General features: G+C 35.8%; 1 protein-coding gene across 1 annotated transcript; it reads right to left on the bottom strand.

The window, feature by feature from the left end:
- Positions 1–9,343: 9,343 nt before the first annotated feature.
- Positions 9,344–9,982, bottom strand: LOC140161633 (uncharacterized). The gene has a single exon (XM_072184935.1). It carries the CDS (start codon positions 9,980–9,982, stop codon positions 9,344–9,346), a length of 639 nt encoding a protein of 212 aa, XP_072041036.1.
- Positions 9,983–17,486: the final 7,504 nt, after the last annotated feature.

The raw sequence follows: 17,486 nt of genomic DNA, 5'->3' as shown, positions 1-17,486 counted from the left end.
TAATTAGAAAATATGGAGGTATTTACCTCCATCCCCGTGGCGCCAGCCACTGCCACGCACCCATCCGCATCGACCTGCATCATATTTGCATTTAAAAATATATTAGTAAGGAACGCACCATTAGATATCAAAGGGGACTGGGTAGTTGGTGTCGTGACTTTTTTTTAGCACCTCGGTGAAGCAAAAAAAATTAGCCCTGGATTTTGGCGACCAAAGAAGTTTCTGGTAGCGCGCGAAATATGGTACAAAGGTGGAATAAATGCGCGCGAAGCGAGCAAAAATTGGGTTCTTTTTTATGTATGCCAGTATATCGTTGGATTCGTCTATAGACGAATCCAACGAACCAAGTCATGGTCAGGATTTGGTCGGCCATTACTGGGTCCCCACAGCACCAAACTGGTGTTGTGACTGCCCAATCGAGTGGATTTAAGCCGCTTAAAAATCGATGTTAGATTATGTTGTGTTGTAAACTGTCATTCTTTTGTCTACGCGTAACACGGGTGATAGAATGCAGTTTAAAATACCCTTCAAGGCCGCATCATTTCACATTTTAGGTGAGATGGAGCCGACGGGGACGTGAACCAGCTATGGCTGCCATTGAGGTGTAGGAATGCGTGAAATTGGATTCGTCTATACAAAATAATCATTTACCTAGTTAAGGGTACTTGCCCATCAATTTCATTCAGGGGCGTGTTTGAAAAACGGCACAGCGCATTAGTAAAAAGAATAAAAAATACTAAAATTTACACCAGGGTTCGAACCCGGGTTCGAACCACTGCCAAGGCACTATGAATGCTAAAGATGCCTACTGTGACACGGTGACTGTGGTTAACATTCGGCGATTTTCAAAGATATACATATCAACACGTTTCTAGTGTATTGAAAATCAGATTTTGGTAGGAATACAGTCATAGAAAGACATTTGACTCTACTTGTCTGTTTGTTTTTCATTTAATACAAATTAATTTTGATGAATTGAACTGGTATGACTCGTGATAAACGACGATTAATTTTGTAATAATAAAATAATAATGCTGGGTCATTCACGACGCCATTTGTAATTCTTGTCAAAACCTGGGGAGTGACCACACTACAATACACACATATTGCACATGGAAAACACTGTGACAATACGTAGTGTATTGTCACGGTGAAGACCGTGCTTGGAAGAGTATGCTGTGTGCTAGCATACGTATGGTCACGGTGTATAACGTTGTCAAAATACCACGTACTTTAGTACAGTAATAGCGCCCTCTGTTAGTCATAATTCACTTTAAGGGGGCGCAACACTAAATCACTACGCATTTTATGTAAGAACGAAATTCGGCTAATATAGTCCATAGTGATTATGAGATTGTAGCGACCATATCTACCGACATGTTCACTTTAAATCACTCAATATCAGCTCATATGAATTCGACAAGTGTCTTCAATGATAACATGCAGAAAAAACCGGACATTTTATCTCAATAGCAATTCTCTGTGGCGGATGAAGACAACTTCCGATTTTGAAATATGAGTGGTGAATTTAGTATATTTTTAGGCCATATTTTTTGCACCGCGAAATAGCGGAAAAAGTCAACGGTCATCGATATATGTCGACAAAAGTTTAGGAATCTACAGAAACAGAGCTTTAATTTGATACCAAATTTATTTTGTCAAGTATTGCAGGGACGCCAGGAATGGCGCTCGAAGTAGGTCAAAATCACACGTTATCCTATGGGACGCTTATTTAGTGTTGCGCCCCCTTGTAACGGCCGTCGCTATGAACGCGTTCTTTTTACATTCTTCGCGTAAAATAAGAAATGCGCGTCATGAAATGTGTTCTATTTCAATCATGATGATAAACAAGGATTACGAAAAGTCACCCTGATGAATTATTATCGGGAAAAATGCTTTATTGGCCGAGCAGGCGCCTGCAAAGTCTAAAAATTGTATCCAAAAATCTTCAAAAAAAAAAAAAAATGGGTTTTAAAGTTAATAGACATTGTTAATCTGCATGAAGCCGTTTTGCTGCATATTCAGTAGGCCTATGCAAAAGACCATAATTGTTACTACTGAAACGGGGGGGGGGGGGGTTTGTACTTCACACTCATTAACAAGTGCTTTCCAAAACAAAATGGCAAGACAGATAATCTAGAAAAGAAAATAAACTTGGTTCAAAGACGTGCTTAAATTGTTGTCTGTCACTAGTTTTAGTGAGTTTTGTGCAAACTCTCGCATATTGGAGGAAAAGTCGAAATATGCGATTTTCCGCGTTTCGGCACTGATCTTTAAAACAACATTTCTCTTGAACGAAATGTCGCAGAGACATGAAATTTTCGGTGTTGAGCTGCAAATTGTCTCTAATTTAATTAATAAGTGACAAATGTGGATTTTGACAAATTTTAAATCCTTATAAGGGGGCGCAACACTAAATCACTACGCATTTTATGTAAGAACGAAATTCGGCTAATATAGTCCATAGTGAGTATAAGATTGTAGCGACCATATCTACCGACATGTTCACTTTAAATCACTCAATATCAGCTCATATGAATTCGACAAGTGTCTTCAATGATAACATGCAGAAACAACCGGACATTTGATCTCAATAGCAATTCTCTGTGGCGGATGAAGACAACTTTGAAATGTGAGTGGTGAATTTAGTATATTTTTAGGCCATATTTTTTGCACCGGTCATCGATATATGCCGACAAAAGTTTTGGAATCTACAGAAACAGAGCTTTAATTTGATACCAAATTTATTTTGTCAAGTATTGCAGGGACGCCAGGAATGGCGCTCGAAGTAGGTCAAAATCACACGTTATCCTATGGGACGCTTATTTAGTGTTGCGCCCCCTTAAGGCCAAAGTAATGGAAGACAAATGTGGTGTAAACAAAACAAAAATTTGCAGTCAAAATGCCACTTAGATTTTTTAATTATTTTGAATTTTGGCGCACTGAAAGCAGACATTATAGATTCATTGGTGCAAAAAGATGCATATTTAGACCATGCACCAGATACAGCTTTTACAAACGTGAAAGTCTTACCGTTTTAAAATGTAAGGACGTTTTGTGCATAATTTTGACATTTTTTTACTAAAACGTCGATTTCTCAGAGTTCACCTTCGACAATATTGCACGATTTTCGAAAAATATGCAAGCAAAAGGTAAACTTTTGCACTATCGTTTAGAGTACATCAAAGTCTAGGGAAGGTTTTCTCATTTTTTCAAAATATTTGTTTTAAACAAAAATATACACCATTACGTGCAATTTTTAGCTTAAGGGGGGCTGTTAGCTAAGAAGGCATTTTTGGCTATTTTGGACTTTTTGGATAAACAATCATCACTGGTGTATACCTATAGCAATTCTAAACACAAAAATCTATTTTTTTTTTGGTCGCCGCATACACCGTTGCCATGGTAACGGCGGTCATATTGGATTTTTATACACTTAGTTATTCAAGTTTTTCAGAAAAATTAAAACAACATTGAGTCTGAAACCACCAATATTTAAATGTTTGAAGCATAATAAAGAGAAGTACAGAGCCCTTTTTCACAAAATTTGCTCCGTTTTTGCTTTTGAGACGTTTTAAGATTGTGTTTATGCGAAACGTTCAAAATTTGGCCATTTTTGGGAAAAAATCACCATATTTCAAATTTGGAGGGGTTTTGTTAAAAAAGGGCTCTGTACTTCTCTAGATCTACTTAAAATACACCTTTCTGCCAAGTTTCAAGTCATTTGGACTTATAATGGCTGAAAAAAACTTGAATTACTGATAAAATTACCATTTTGAAATAAACGCATTTTAAAAATGACTAATAATAGCCAGGTGAGGAATTATGAAATATAGTATAAATATACTAGAATATAAATTTGTTGAAGCAAAAATAATAATAAAGTATATATAAATAATAATAAAGTAAATAAATGTTAAATTATGATTGCAATTGCCAGGTAAATATTTTTGTTAGTAATTCTTTCACATATCGCACCTTGAAAAACAATAAAATACATTAAAATTCAAATGCATGGATAAGAATAGGAAACGAACAAATGTTACCATATTTCTCGACACCTTGTTCACTTCAAATAGCCGAAACTTGGCAATGCAACATCCGATTTTAATGGGGTAAAAAATATTTTAAAGCTAAAACTCTGCTGAATTTAATAAGTAGCAAAACTCAAATTACACATATATGCTCATTTTAGTCATTTTCTTAGGTAACAGCCCCCTTAATAGAGTGACAAAATGGCTTTTTTCACATGTTTTTTTCAATATTTCGAAAAAGGAGACGAATTTCAAAAAAATAAAAAAACCTTCCCTAAGTTCATATCTTTCTTCATGAAAAGCGAACTGCATTTATTTTACTCCGAACGGATTTTTTTCTAAATTGTCACAAAAAAAATGGGGTAAAAAAGTGATGGAAAGGTCCATGTTCTCTCCCATTACTCTGCCCTTAAAACGTATTTTCAACGTAGTGAAGAAATATTTTAGGTAATATAACACTATAGAATATAAAAACTAGTATTTTTAGATGTTACATTTCAAGGTCGTTACATTAAGGTTATTCAAGGTTTTAACATTAAGGTTAATTTATTTTTATTTTGTTTTAATTAGAGACAGCCTGTCACCCTTAAGGTTACTTGTTGTTGTTTGTTGATGCTGGGGCCCAGTATCAACCAAAAACATCAAGGCCGCAGAACCAGCAGGCCAGGCCAGAGACTCCCATACGACGACTAAACCCTCCAAGTGGGACCCCAACATAAGGGCCCCGCAGGGCAAGAAAGCAAGAGTAACCTTAAGGATGACGAACTGATAACGAAAATTATGTTATATTACGGACAGCTCGTCACCCATTTCATAGGCCTACTTTTACATTTTTTTACTCTTTACCCCATAATTTCCCTCATTCTTCAGGCCCTGCCCTCTATCGGGGCTAATTTATAGTTTAAGCTTGTTTGCTATTGTTTTTGGAGCAACATTGTTTCTTTATAAGCCTGCGGCGCAACCTTGAACAATATTGTCTTAGCAATATTGTCTTTTGAGCATACAGCATACTCTTCCAAGCACGGTCTTCACCGTGACAATACACTACGTATTGTCACGTTTTCCATGTACATACGTGAGGATCAGGTGACCACACACATCCGTGTATACGTACGTGCGCAATCGATACTCAATGATCCAGACAATACCATTTGAATATACCGCCCTTATGTATGCACCTGCTTGGCACATCTTGTCACTTGCGGGAAGATATACTATACCCTATAGCTTACAATAGATACCCCACCGTAAATAGCTCTCTTCATTACCTCGTTTCGCAGTATATACGCGTAGTATACGTACTTTTGAACCATATTTTTTTCAAAAATGATAGGAAGGGACTGTTTTCAGCTAAAATGTTGGCTATCAGCGGAAGTGCTGCAGAAAGATAAGCGTACTCATTATTTATTTCAAATTTGGAGGGGTTTTGTTAAAAAAAGGGCTCTGTACTTCTCTAGATCTACTTAAAATACACCTTTCTGCCAAGTTTCAAGTCATTTGGACTTATAATGGCTGAAAAAAAACTTGAATTACTGATAAAATTACCATTTTGAAATAAACGCATTTTAAAAATGACTAATAATAGCCAGGTGAGGAATTATGAAATATAGTATAAATATACTAGAATATAAATTTGTTGAAGCAAAAATAATAATAAAGTATATATAAATAATAATAAAGTAAATAAATGTTAAATTATGATTGCAATTGCCAGGTAAATATTTTTGTTAGTAATTCTTTCACATATCGCACCTTGAAAAACAATAAAATACATTAAAATTCAAATGCATGGATAAGAATAGGAAACGAACAAATGTTACCATATTTCTCGACACCTTGTTCACTTCAAATAGCCGAAACTTGGCAATGCAACATCCGATTTTAATGGGGTAAAAAATATTTTAAAGCTAAAACTCTGCTGAATTTAATAAGTAGCAAAACTCAAATTACACATATATGCTCATTTTAGTCATTTTCTTAGGTAACAGCCCCCTTAATAGAGTGACAAAATGGCTTTTTTCACATGTTTTTTCAATATTTCGAAAAAGGAGACGAATTTCAAAAAATAAAAAACCTTCCCTAAGTTCATATCTTTCTTCATGAAAAGCGAACTGCATTTATTTTACTCCGAACGGATTTTTTTCTAAATTGTCACAAAAAAAATGGGGTAAAAAAGTGATGGAAAGGTCCATGTTCTCTCCCATTACTCTGCCCTTAAAACGTATTTTCAACGTAGTGAAGAAATATTTTAGGTAATATAACACTATAGAATATAAAAACTAGTATTTTTAGATGTTACATTTCAAGGTCGTTACATTAAGGTTATTCAAGGTTTTAACATTAAGGTTAATTTATTTTTATTTTTTTAATTAGAGACAGCCTGTCACCCTTAAGGTTACTTGTTGTTGTTTGTTGATGCTGGGGCCCAGTATCAACCAAAAACATCAAGGCCGCAGGGCCGGCAGGCCCGAGGCCGGAGACTCCCATACGACGACTAAACCCTCCAAGTGGGACCCCAACATAAGGGCCCCGCAGGGCAAGAAAGCAAGAGTAACCTTAAGGATGACGAACTGATAACGAAAATTATGTTATATTACGGACAGCTCGTCACCCATTTCATAGGCCTACTTTTACATTTTTTTACTCTTTACCCCATAATTTCCCTCATTCTTCAGGCCCTGCCCTCTATCGGGGGCTAATTTATAGTTTAAGCTTGTTTGCTATTGTTTTTGGAGCAACATTGTTTCTTTATAAGCCTGCGGCGCAACCTTGAACAATATTGTCTTAGCAATATTGTCTTTTGAGCATACAGCATACTCTTCCAAGCACGGTCTTCACCGTGACAATACACTACGTATTGTCACGTTTTCCATCTACATACGTGAGGATCAGGTGACCACACATCCGTGTATACGTACGTGCGCAATCGATACTCAATGATCCAGACAATACCATTTGAATATACCGCCCTTATGTATGCACCTGCTTGGCACATCTTGTCACTTGCGGGAAGATATACTATACCCTATAGCTTACAATAGATACCCCACCGTAAATAGCTCTCTTCATTACCTCGTTTCGCAGTATATACGCGTAGTATACGTACTTTTGAACCATATTTTTTTCAAAAATGATAGGAAGGGACTGTTTTCAGCTAAAATGTTGGCTATCAGCGGAAGTGCTGCAGAAAGATAAGCGTACTCATTATTTATTCAAAATGTATTTATTTATTAAATCCGAATGGGAAATCCGAAAAAAAAATGTCAGGTCAAAATTCTCACCCTAGAAATATTGTGAAATAGAATGGAATCAAATTTAGGCTCCCCAAACAACGTCCAAATATTCCCAAAAATACACCGAGTGCACCTTTTTTGACCAAAAACCTCGACAATTCAACACTCTGTAAAAACAAGTCAAGAATTATCTGGGATAATTGCAACTAAGTATAAGAACGTTATGATCTAAGCTACCAGATGCATCATTAATTTCATGACTATGATATTTAGTTGTGGAAAAAAATATTTGGCGGGATTATTTCCCGCCAAAAAATTCAACCAAAAAGAGAAAGTAACCTTAAGACGGTGTGTGTAGTGCCCACATGTGTTGGGATGTGCAATAATTACACGGGTGGAGAAATGGAGGGGGATTTGATTTTTGGCCAGTCAAAGGAGGGGTGGTCAAGCAATTTTTGTCACACGTTATCATATACTCACTTGTTTTTTCTCTCAAGGCCCCTGTTCTCACAATGAGTTTTTGGTTTTATCCTTTTTGATACCGGAAGAGAGTTTTGCAACTATAGCTTGGATGAGAGACACTCAAGTTGGACTAGCTGGGATCTGAGGGGTAAAGGAACCAAGTGGACTACCTGGTATCTGTGGTGTAATGACATTATCAAATGTATACTTAGGAGAAAAGTAAATAACCAGATTGTACAAAGGTCATAAATAAAATTACTCTGATTTGCATAAAATGATGAAAATTGCTCTTCTTCCTAACAGGAAAAGAAAGACATTTGGTTCATTTAAGCTTCGTGATCTAAATGTTAAATGAGAGGCAATGGCTAATTGATCTTTGTCACTTCATATTCTGGTAACTTAATATTGCAGATAATAGAGCTAACTACTTTTCTAACTTAATTCTGATATAGACGAAATATGTGTAGCCATTTGTAAGACAAATTTGGAACACTTTTATTTTTTACTCTTGACAATAACCATATTGTGACAGTGACATTAGAGGACTTCTGATTTTTGTAAACATGTGGAGTCGCTTTTTGAGCCATACCATATAAAGTGATATTATCACTTGGATTCTTTGACAAACAAGAGAACTGAAAGAAGGCAAAACAATTGTGCTTTGTTTGCACAGGATATTATGTTCTTGTAGATTGTGTGTTATTTTATGTGAATTAAATCGTAAATGGAGTAGAATACAATAGCTGCCATTTGCAACATTTCAATCAATATACTTACTTTTAACCAATAACACTAGAAAAAACACCCAACTACATGTAAAGGTGATATCTTGGGGTTAGCTTAGTGGCTATCAGGATTTACAAAAGGCAGCTATTACATTCCATTGCACTTACGATAGTTTTGCACTCTACCGACGAAATGGTAACAACACAAAGTTACATGAATCTTTATAACATTCTTTTGAAGTGAGCCATAGAGTAGAGATTTTAAAAAACGACTTTTTACTCAACATGGAAGGACCTGCAGCTATTAGTAAACATTTTGACCAGCATACATCCATTGTATTACTCAATATCAGTTGAGTCAACTTCTTGTTGCTCAACAGTTGGGCAAACAGTCTGCTGAATATCGGTTGAGTCAAATACATGTTGCTCAACAGTTGAGCCAAAATTTTACTCAAATACAGAGCAAATAATACTCCTTATGGATTGAGTATTAAAGGTTTTACCATCGTGTTGAATAAACAAGGTCACAGCTCAACTGTTGAATAAGGTTGAGTAACAGTTAACTCAACAAATGTTCAGTCATTTATTGACCCCTTTACTGAGTAAAATGTTTACTCAAAGGCAGTAAGGTTGTAAGGTTGAGTAAAATAATTTTTAGAGTGTAATAAAAGACTACACTCATAGAAATTGTTCGTTGGCATTACTCAGTAAGTTGATGTAAGTCGTTGCGTCAACTTTCCGAGTAATGCCAACGCGTACAATGTTGAGTCTTGAGTCTTGAGATGATTACTCCATAAGTAAGCTGACGCTTGTCCTTGGAGAATGTGCTGTGCAGAAGTGCCTCGGGTGCTCAAAAATTACATTGGTGCAAGTAAAAAACCATGGCTGCCTACAGCTTCTGGTGGGTGGAGGTGGGTTGCATCTCCCTCAGCACTGGAAGGGCCAGCGTCTGAAACTGCTTTATAGAAGATGCTTGAACCACTGTTGTTGGTAGACGGTTCCAGATGGGTATGGTTCGAACAAAAAACGAATACTTGTACGTGTTCACACGAGATTGGATGTTATTGTAGCTCAAGATATTGTTTGCTCTTCCTTGTCGGGTAGCTGGTATGACACAAGATGGGAATGGTATGTTCACCAGGCTAAAATGGATCTTATAGAACATCGAGCACTGGTTGAGCAGCCTCCGTGTGGCGAGGGATTCCCACTCCAGGATTGTTAGCATATCAGTGACGCTGGCTGTTCTTTCATAGTTGTTACTGACGAATCTCGCCGCTTGCCTCTGAATAGCTTCAATCCTGTTCACCTGATCTTGTTGGTGGGGGTTCCAGGCAGCTGAAGAGTATTCGAGTTTTGGTCGAACTAAGGCTTGGTAGGCCCGTGACTTGACATCAGACGGGCAGGAGGAAATATTTCTTCTAAGGATGGCTAGGGTACTCCGAGCACTGGAGGTGATGTTTTGAATGTGTTGTTTCCAGTCCAAGTTACTGTTGATGTTTACTCCCGAGTAACGCTGACTCGATATCATTATGTTGGTCGCACTCATTTGCACTTACTCTATTGAGTTGTTATAACTCAGAAAATGAAACTAGCATAGGTTAGCATAATTTTCTAGAGGTGTGCTATAGTATACAAAATTTTGCACTGATTAAAAATATAAATATTTGAATACTGCTAATTGTGCAGAAAATGATCCAATTACGTGAATTAAGTAACAAAGTACCAAATTGGAATAACTCAAAACAATAAGTACCAGTAACTTATAAACGAGTTACATCAACTTACATGTTGAGTTACAATAACTCAACTAATTGGTTCTTTGAACCTTGTTTATTTTTCTAAGTTCCCTGAACTTGAATTCAGAAGTTGGCATTACTTAAAAAGTTGACGCAACGACTTACATCAACTTTTTAAGTAATGCCAACAAAGTTGATTAGTTGACGGAACTTTTTGAGCTTTTTCAGCATTTCTTAAGTTCGGATAACTAAAATGAATTTTGTTTTGGCAACTTTTACACTATTTTTGAGTTGTCCAAACTTACTCCTTTTGAATTGCGCCAACAAGGCGAACAAGTCATTTCTATGAGTGTATGAAAGTTCTACTGACTAGATAAACTAATATTAACCGTACAACTACGAAGAGGAAGTTGTACCAACATCTCCCCCACCCTAAGATTTTTTATCCGTCATAAAAAAAATGCACGCCTGTATGCCCAAACGACCTAAGCTAATCGTAGAGTCATCCTTTCCGCTCATTTTAGTGATAAAATTGTTACCCCAACTCCTTACCGGGAGGTAGGACCGGCCATCAAAGTTGACCATACAGGGGTGTTGGTGAGGCCCTAATGCTTTTCATCTCGCCCTTGTGAAATTATTCGAAGAGCTACTGACTTTTTACTTCTTAGTTAGGTGAAAATCGTGATTTCCTTTTGTATTTGGGAGAAAATTTGGTGAGAATCAAATTTTTGTAGAATTTTTAGCCAAAATCAAGTTTGCCTGTAATTTTGTACATAGCCATAATTTCTGAAATTTGCATGGGTGCCCTCACATTATGACGTCATAGCAACTGTGTGTGGGGAATATTTCAGGCGGCGAGAGCCAGGATGGTCGGAGAGATCCGGCAAAACCGCTTGGCCGTATGGCATTTTGTGGGGTTTTAGCTTGTATTTATATTATTTAACATTAAAATGTCGGGTTATATAAAGGTCGAGAAATCGTTTTAAAACGTTTTGTATGAAAACACACCACAACAATATTTTAAAAATGTTTTCGAAATGTCATTGTAAACTATTTTTGCAAACATTTTTGGCCAAATATTTTGTCAACACTTAAATAACATTATGTTAAAATATTTGCACCAAGCAAACACAGAAATGTTCTTAAAATGTTTTTTACAAAACGTTATTGTAAATATTTTGGGCAAACATTTTTTGCAAAATGTTTTTTCAACCCCAAAATAACATTCTGTTTAGAATGATTTGTTTCCAAGTTTTCACAAATGTTTTTGGAATGTTATTAAAACGTTTTTATACCCTTTATATAACCCGACATTTAAATGTTTTCTGTAAAACATTTGTGTTTGCTGTGCAGTAAATTACCAACAAATGTTATTTCATGTTATAAATACGTTTTATACCATTAATGTACCCTTTATATAACCCGACATTTAAACGTTTTCTGGCAACATTTTATAACCTTTTGCGAATGATGTCGAAAACGTTTTGTGTTTGCTGGGTTGTTTGTGATATTTCATGCGTTTTAAAATTTCAAAATAATCCCATTCAATTACACCCATAGCTGTAGCCTAGTACCAAATATAACGGTATATGACGTTTATAATTGAAAATTAGTGGGGGTTGCCACAATAATATTAATAATAATAATAATAATAATAATAATAATAATAATAATAATAATAATAATAATAATAATAATAATGAAACTTGGTAATAATATAATATAATATAATATAATACAATATAATATAATATAATATAATATAATATAATATAATATAATATAATCCTAATAAATATATAATTTTGATAATAACAATACTTACAACGTTTGTATTCAATTATCAGTAAGATTTTGATTTTTATATTACTTTTTAAAGAAAAAATCAACAATTATGATTAATGTTATCAATATTTGCAGATACACATTAGCAGGTTTAGTCATCAAAATATTGCTTATATTATTTCAAAACACTTCACCGAATGTATACACCAAGTTAGCTCAGTCAGGGCATCAGACGTCAAACCTGAAAGTCCCGGTTCGAATCTCGGTAGGTACATTAAGGTAAGTGACTTGTATAAATGATTCGTTGTAAAATAAAGCGTCATATAGGCGTCAGTATAAACTGATAATTACTATGTTTAATGTTGGGCTGATTGGGTTTATTTGCCAATGGTTGTATCAACGATGGCTCATGGTTGGGTATTATAACGTAGTAATCCACACGTTAAATTAATGTGCATTTGCAACCATGGGACAATGTCAACCAGACGTCAACATAGGATTCAATGCTGACGTAAATATTTCAATATAACTGCAACGTCAAAGACTATGTTGTTATAACATTGTAATCCACACTTTCAATTAATTTGCATTTGTAACCATATGAGAACGTTAATATAACCTTAGTAAATGACGTCTTTGACATTATACCAACCATTTGTGTACACTACTGGGTAATTAAAGGAAATAATAATAGTTTGATTTGAAATGAATACAAACAATTCCATCTAAAATTATAACCTTAATTGCCGACATCATAAAACGTTTTCAAATAATATTCTTATTTCCTGTTTATTTATTGTACACTTACCTGCTGCATTTGCCAGTAAATTCAACAGCAAAATAAGGTTGATGAAACCGGTCGACATATTTTACGTGCATTATAGCAAATTTAACACGCTAAGATTATATACATGCTACCAGGAAGTAAGAAGTTGGTGACCCGTATCAAAATTAATTTTGACAACAAGTTCACGTATCAGAAACGTAACTATAGATTGCAAATAAATTCTCAAATGAAGTTGCCTAACATTGCGGTGACCTGATGGCTACACGACAGTACTTCTCTAGCTGTGCGCATTGCCAACTATTGAGTTAAACATTCTTTTGTTATTCAGCATTTTTTTAATATTCAAAATAAAGTGACCTCCACAAGGTTATCTACAGTTAGGGGTGGTGCAATAATTATGTGTACCCTGGGGTGAATTATAGGGGGGCAAAGATTTTTGGCAGGCCAAAAGGGGGGGGCAAGCATTTTTGGCAGGTCGAAAGGGGGGTCAAGCGATTTTGGCAGGTCGAAAGGGGGGCAAGCAATTTTGGCACAGATATTTTGGGCACCGTTTCTATATTACGCCCTAAAAAGGCATAGGAAAACGTTACGAACACGTTCAAATATGCAAAATTTCCTGCTCGCTGCGCTCGCATTATATGTTAAGACAATTTAAGGTTTTAAATTCGGGTTCCCCAAAATCTTGCATGGGTAAGGGAGGTGCAAAGATTTTTGGCACGTCAAAAGGGGGGGGCAAGCGATTTTGGCAGACCATTTTGAGAATTCACCCCGGGGTACACATAATTATTGCACCACCCCTTATATTAAAGGGGCATTTCGTGATCCACAGCCCCCCACTTTTCCCAAAAAAAGTTGAGATTTTTACACCACTGGATACCTCTGGCTACATAATGTTTATGTACCAAATGTTTCTTGCAGATTTATTCGTTTAGCAAAAATATCGTTAATTTGAATTTCGTTCTGGTGCACCAGAACGAAATTACAACACATTGTCTATGGAGCAGTGTAATACACATAATCATGCATAACTCGCAAACGCAAAATCGGAATCAACTGAAATTTTGGAAATAAGCTTTTTCGTGGATATCTACTGAAAAATGTCATAAAAAGAGGATGCTAGGATCACGAAATCCTCCTTTAATGTGTAACATTGACGCAATATTATTTCATATTATAGAATCAACGATATAAGCAAATGGGGTTGTTAAAAAAGTTCTTCTTTAAATAGTAGCCCTCATATATTTAAAAAATAAAGGGTAATGCAGTATCCTTTACACCCAAATGTGTCCGAGGCAGTAAAAACGTAAATAATGGGTGAGGCGCAGCCAAACCCATTATTTAAACGTTTTAAACGATTTAAAGAGAAAATATCACATTTTTGCCCAAATATTTTAGATTGTTTACTTCAAGGTGGATCGCGTATGCGTACTGACGGCGCGTATCGCGGAAATATTGTACGCGTAACCAAGCGTAACGCTATGCGTAGAATGTGTTACGGCGCTTGACCCATTATTGCGACCCATTATTTTGATGACTTATTCCATATTACAGACAAATACAGAACTCATTTTTTTGAATAAAAAAATATTATCCTGTATTGCCAAATGAAACATAGCTAAATCCTAATCATTTCATAATTTAGTAAGTCATAACTAGCAAAAAAAGTCAAATTTTAATATTTAGCCAGTTGTTGGAAATAAGGGCCAAAACATGTGCTTTAGGGTGTTTTTTGTATGCTGTGACAATCAAGCCCAAAGACTTGTACTAAGGCTAATTTCAGTTTATACATTCTAATTATTGGAAAAGACATGTTTCATTCTTATAACCAACCATTTAATTCGTTATGAACACGGCAGAGTGCCCAATACGCAAAATTGCTGTTCTGATTGTGGGATAGGCTTTTACGACGGGAATTCATAACAATTAGTGGGTTTTAGCGGGTTCGCCGTCGGACAAGTTTAGAACTGTCAAGCTTTCGTCAGGAGTAGCTCTGACTTCTTCAGGACAAAGTACCTAAGAATGAGACATGTAGACCGCCCCTTGTCTACTGATGACTCTGACAATAGTCGTTCACTGAAGATTGCCCCTTGTCTACAGAGAACTAGCAGATCTCGCCTATCTGCTAATATAAAGGGTTTTGGTGGCTCTGAAAAGAGCCGTTTGCTGAAGACTGCCCCTTGACTGCAGATCTCGCCTATCTGCTAACATGAAGGTTTTGGTGGCTCTGAAAAGAGCCGTTCACTGAAGACTGCCCCTTGTCTATTGCTGTTCTGAGTAGACGGCGTTTGAAATCTTGGTACCATTCCATTGGTCCTCCTAAAAATTTAGAACATTCATGAGCACTCATTTGAAATGTATATTATAGAAGTGAATATGATACGAATTATATGCAATACTTGCATGTTCTAAAACAATCGATATATCCCTCAAAACGTATTTTAACAGCTATTCGGCTTTATGCTGTATCCAAAATGTCTATGCTACTGCACAGAGAGTCGTATTCGCACATCCTTGATTTGGGGGCTTTTATGTAGAAATTACTGGTTGTCCTAAGGCTATGTAGACTTAACTTGGTATTATAAGTTCTAAATAGTCATCCCTGTGATATTTAGCAAAAACTCGAGGATTTTAAAGCAGAAATAGTAATATTGGCCTATATTTTGCGTATGATTTTCTGGGATTTTCCAATTTCACGGGGTCGCACTCACATTATAAAGCCATAGCTATATCATGTGGGGAATGTTTGTACTTATTTTGGTACCAATGGATAGAAGATGCCTACAGCTACTACGTTGGTTCACACACAGTCGGATTTATGTCACTTAATACCGGTAATAAGTCACTAATACCAATTATAAGTCGCTTATTACCGGTAATAACTCACTTATATCCGACTGTGTGAACACGACTTACATTTAATATAGAAAATTCGGGGTTACCAGCTGTACAATACCATAGATCAACCTGATTTGTACAGCTAAGTATACGATTCGTCTCTTTGCCGAATTCAATTATTCAAGTCGAGTGTCTTGGGCGACACTCTTCTTCAGAGTGAGCTAGTGTCCACACACCTCCGGCAAATTTCGGCCTGTAGAGGGCGCACTACTCGCGAAGATGATTGGGTCATAGAATGTGACTAGAATTAGACTTTGTATTCTGAATTTCTTTGTATTCTGAACTTTGTATTCTGAATTTCTGCAAACCTGATGAATTTATTTACGGAGTCACGATATCTTTGCTAAACAAATTAATCTGCAAGAAATGTTTTGTATAATTATAAACATTATGTAGCCAGAGGTTTCCAGTGATATAAAAATCTCAACTTTTTTGAGAAAAGTGGGGGATGATGCTGTGGATCACAAAATGCCCTTTTAAAATGCGATATCCTTCGAATGCTTAAATAGTTTCTGCTCCAACCGAAGACTAAAACAATGTAGCCAGGATAACTTGTCTAGCATGTCTAGGATAGAAATTACAAAAGTATGACACCCCCTTAGACTCATCAACTCTTACTTATCGGGGGACCAGGACTGCAGTTTTTCTGCCGCTGAACTTAAACGCTCAAATAAGACCGAAAATAAGCGACCAAATGACTCGGACTTATTTTAGGACACCATTTCTTGACCACCAACATTTGCTGTTATAAATAAACATGACAAAAGCGATATTGAATTCAAACTTGATATTTAGATTCGATTGGTGATTTTCCTTCATATTTTAGTAAAAGTTCTTGATAATCGCATGTTTGTACGATTTTGTAGCCAAAATAAATAATGTTGGTCCATGTTTGCTTAGCTAGAATTTCTCAATTTTGCACGGGCGCACTAAAATTGTGATATCAAAATGACATCATATGGTTAGTGTTGGTACTTGTTTGGCATCACTGGTCAAAAGAGTCCTTTCGCTATTTTGGTACCAAATAGAACATTATAGTTTGGTGTAGAAGATCAGAGTGGACTGTTCTAACCCAGCGCGTATAACCAAAAACAAAATACCTTATTCATACACTTATGTGCGTTTTATGAACACATGGATTTTGGTAACTTTGTCATGTTTATGTACACAAAATGCGTTCGGGATTCGGCAAATTCAGTAAGCTTTTCAATTCTATATTGCTCTATCATATACGTTATTGTTTATCTATTCATTCTTAGTTTATAGCCTATACGTGCTAGGAATAACTACCAGTTTCTTGATTGAAAAAACAAATGTCGATGAAGCATACTTCACCAACGAAAATGCAGATTAGTGAGATTGTGTAAATTGTGGTAGCCAAATACTTGTGAGTTTTGATTAGCACAATTATACTGATATGTTTGCAATTTATTTATCCACCAACATCTTCAGCATGTTCACTAACAAATCATCACATTCTCGTTCTAGTTAATCCGATCGTTATGTACATGGTATGTGGCCATAATAATTACGCATTAAGCTATTTAACTGTGTCTGTAATTTTAAATTGTACAATACAGGGTGAGTCATAAAAAGTGCAATAATACAAAGATGTCATTTTTATTTAAGAACGAACAAATGTAGCAATTTTAAAAAGTTTGGAAAATTGAAATATTTAACTTCGAAGCTTCGTTCTCAAATAAAAGTGACTTTATTGCACTTTTTTGACTTACTCTGTATTAAACTTTTTAAACCGTAGTTCATTAAAACCGTACTACTCTACCATTACTTCAATATTACTTATAATTTTAGAATTTTTGATTCCTATA

This window comes from Amphiura filiformis, chromosome 1 (genome assembly GCF_039555335.1).
Source record: "Amphiura filiformis chromosome 1, Afil_fr2py, whole genome shotgun sequence".
Taxonomy (NCBI): Eukaryota; Metazoa; Echinodermata; class Ophiuroidea; order Amphilepidida; family Amphiuridae; genus Amphiura; species Amphiura filiformis.
The sequence above is the reverse complement of the archived record's forward strand: the minus strand, read 5'-3'. Positions and strand labels throughout refer to the sequence as shown.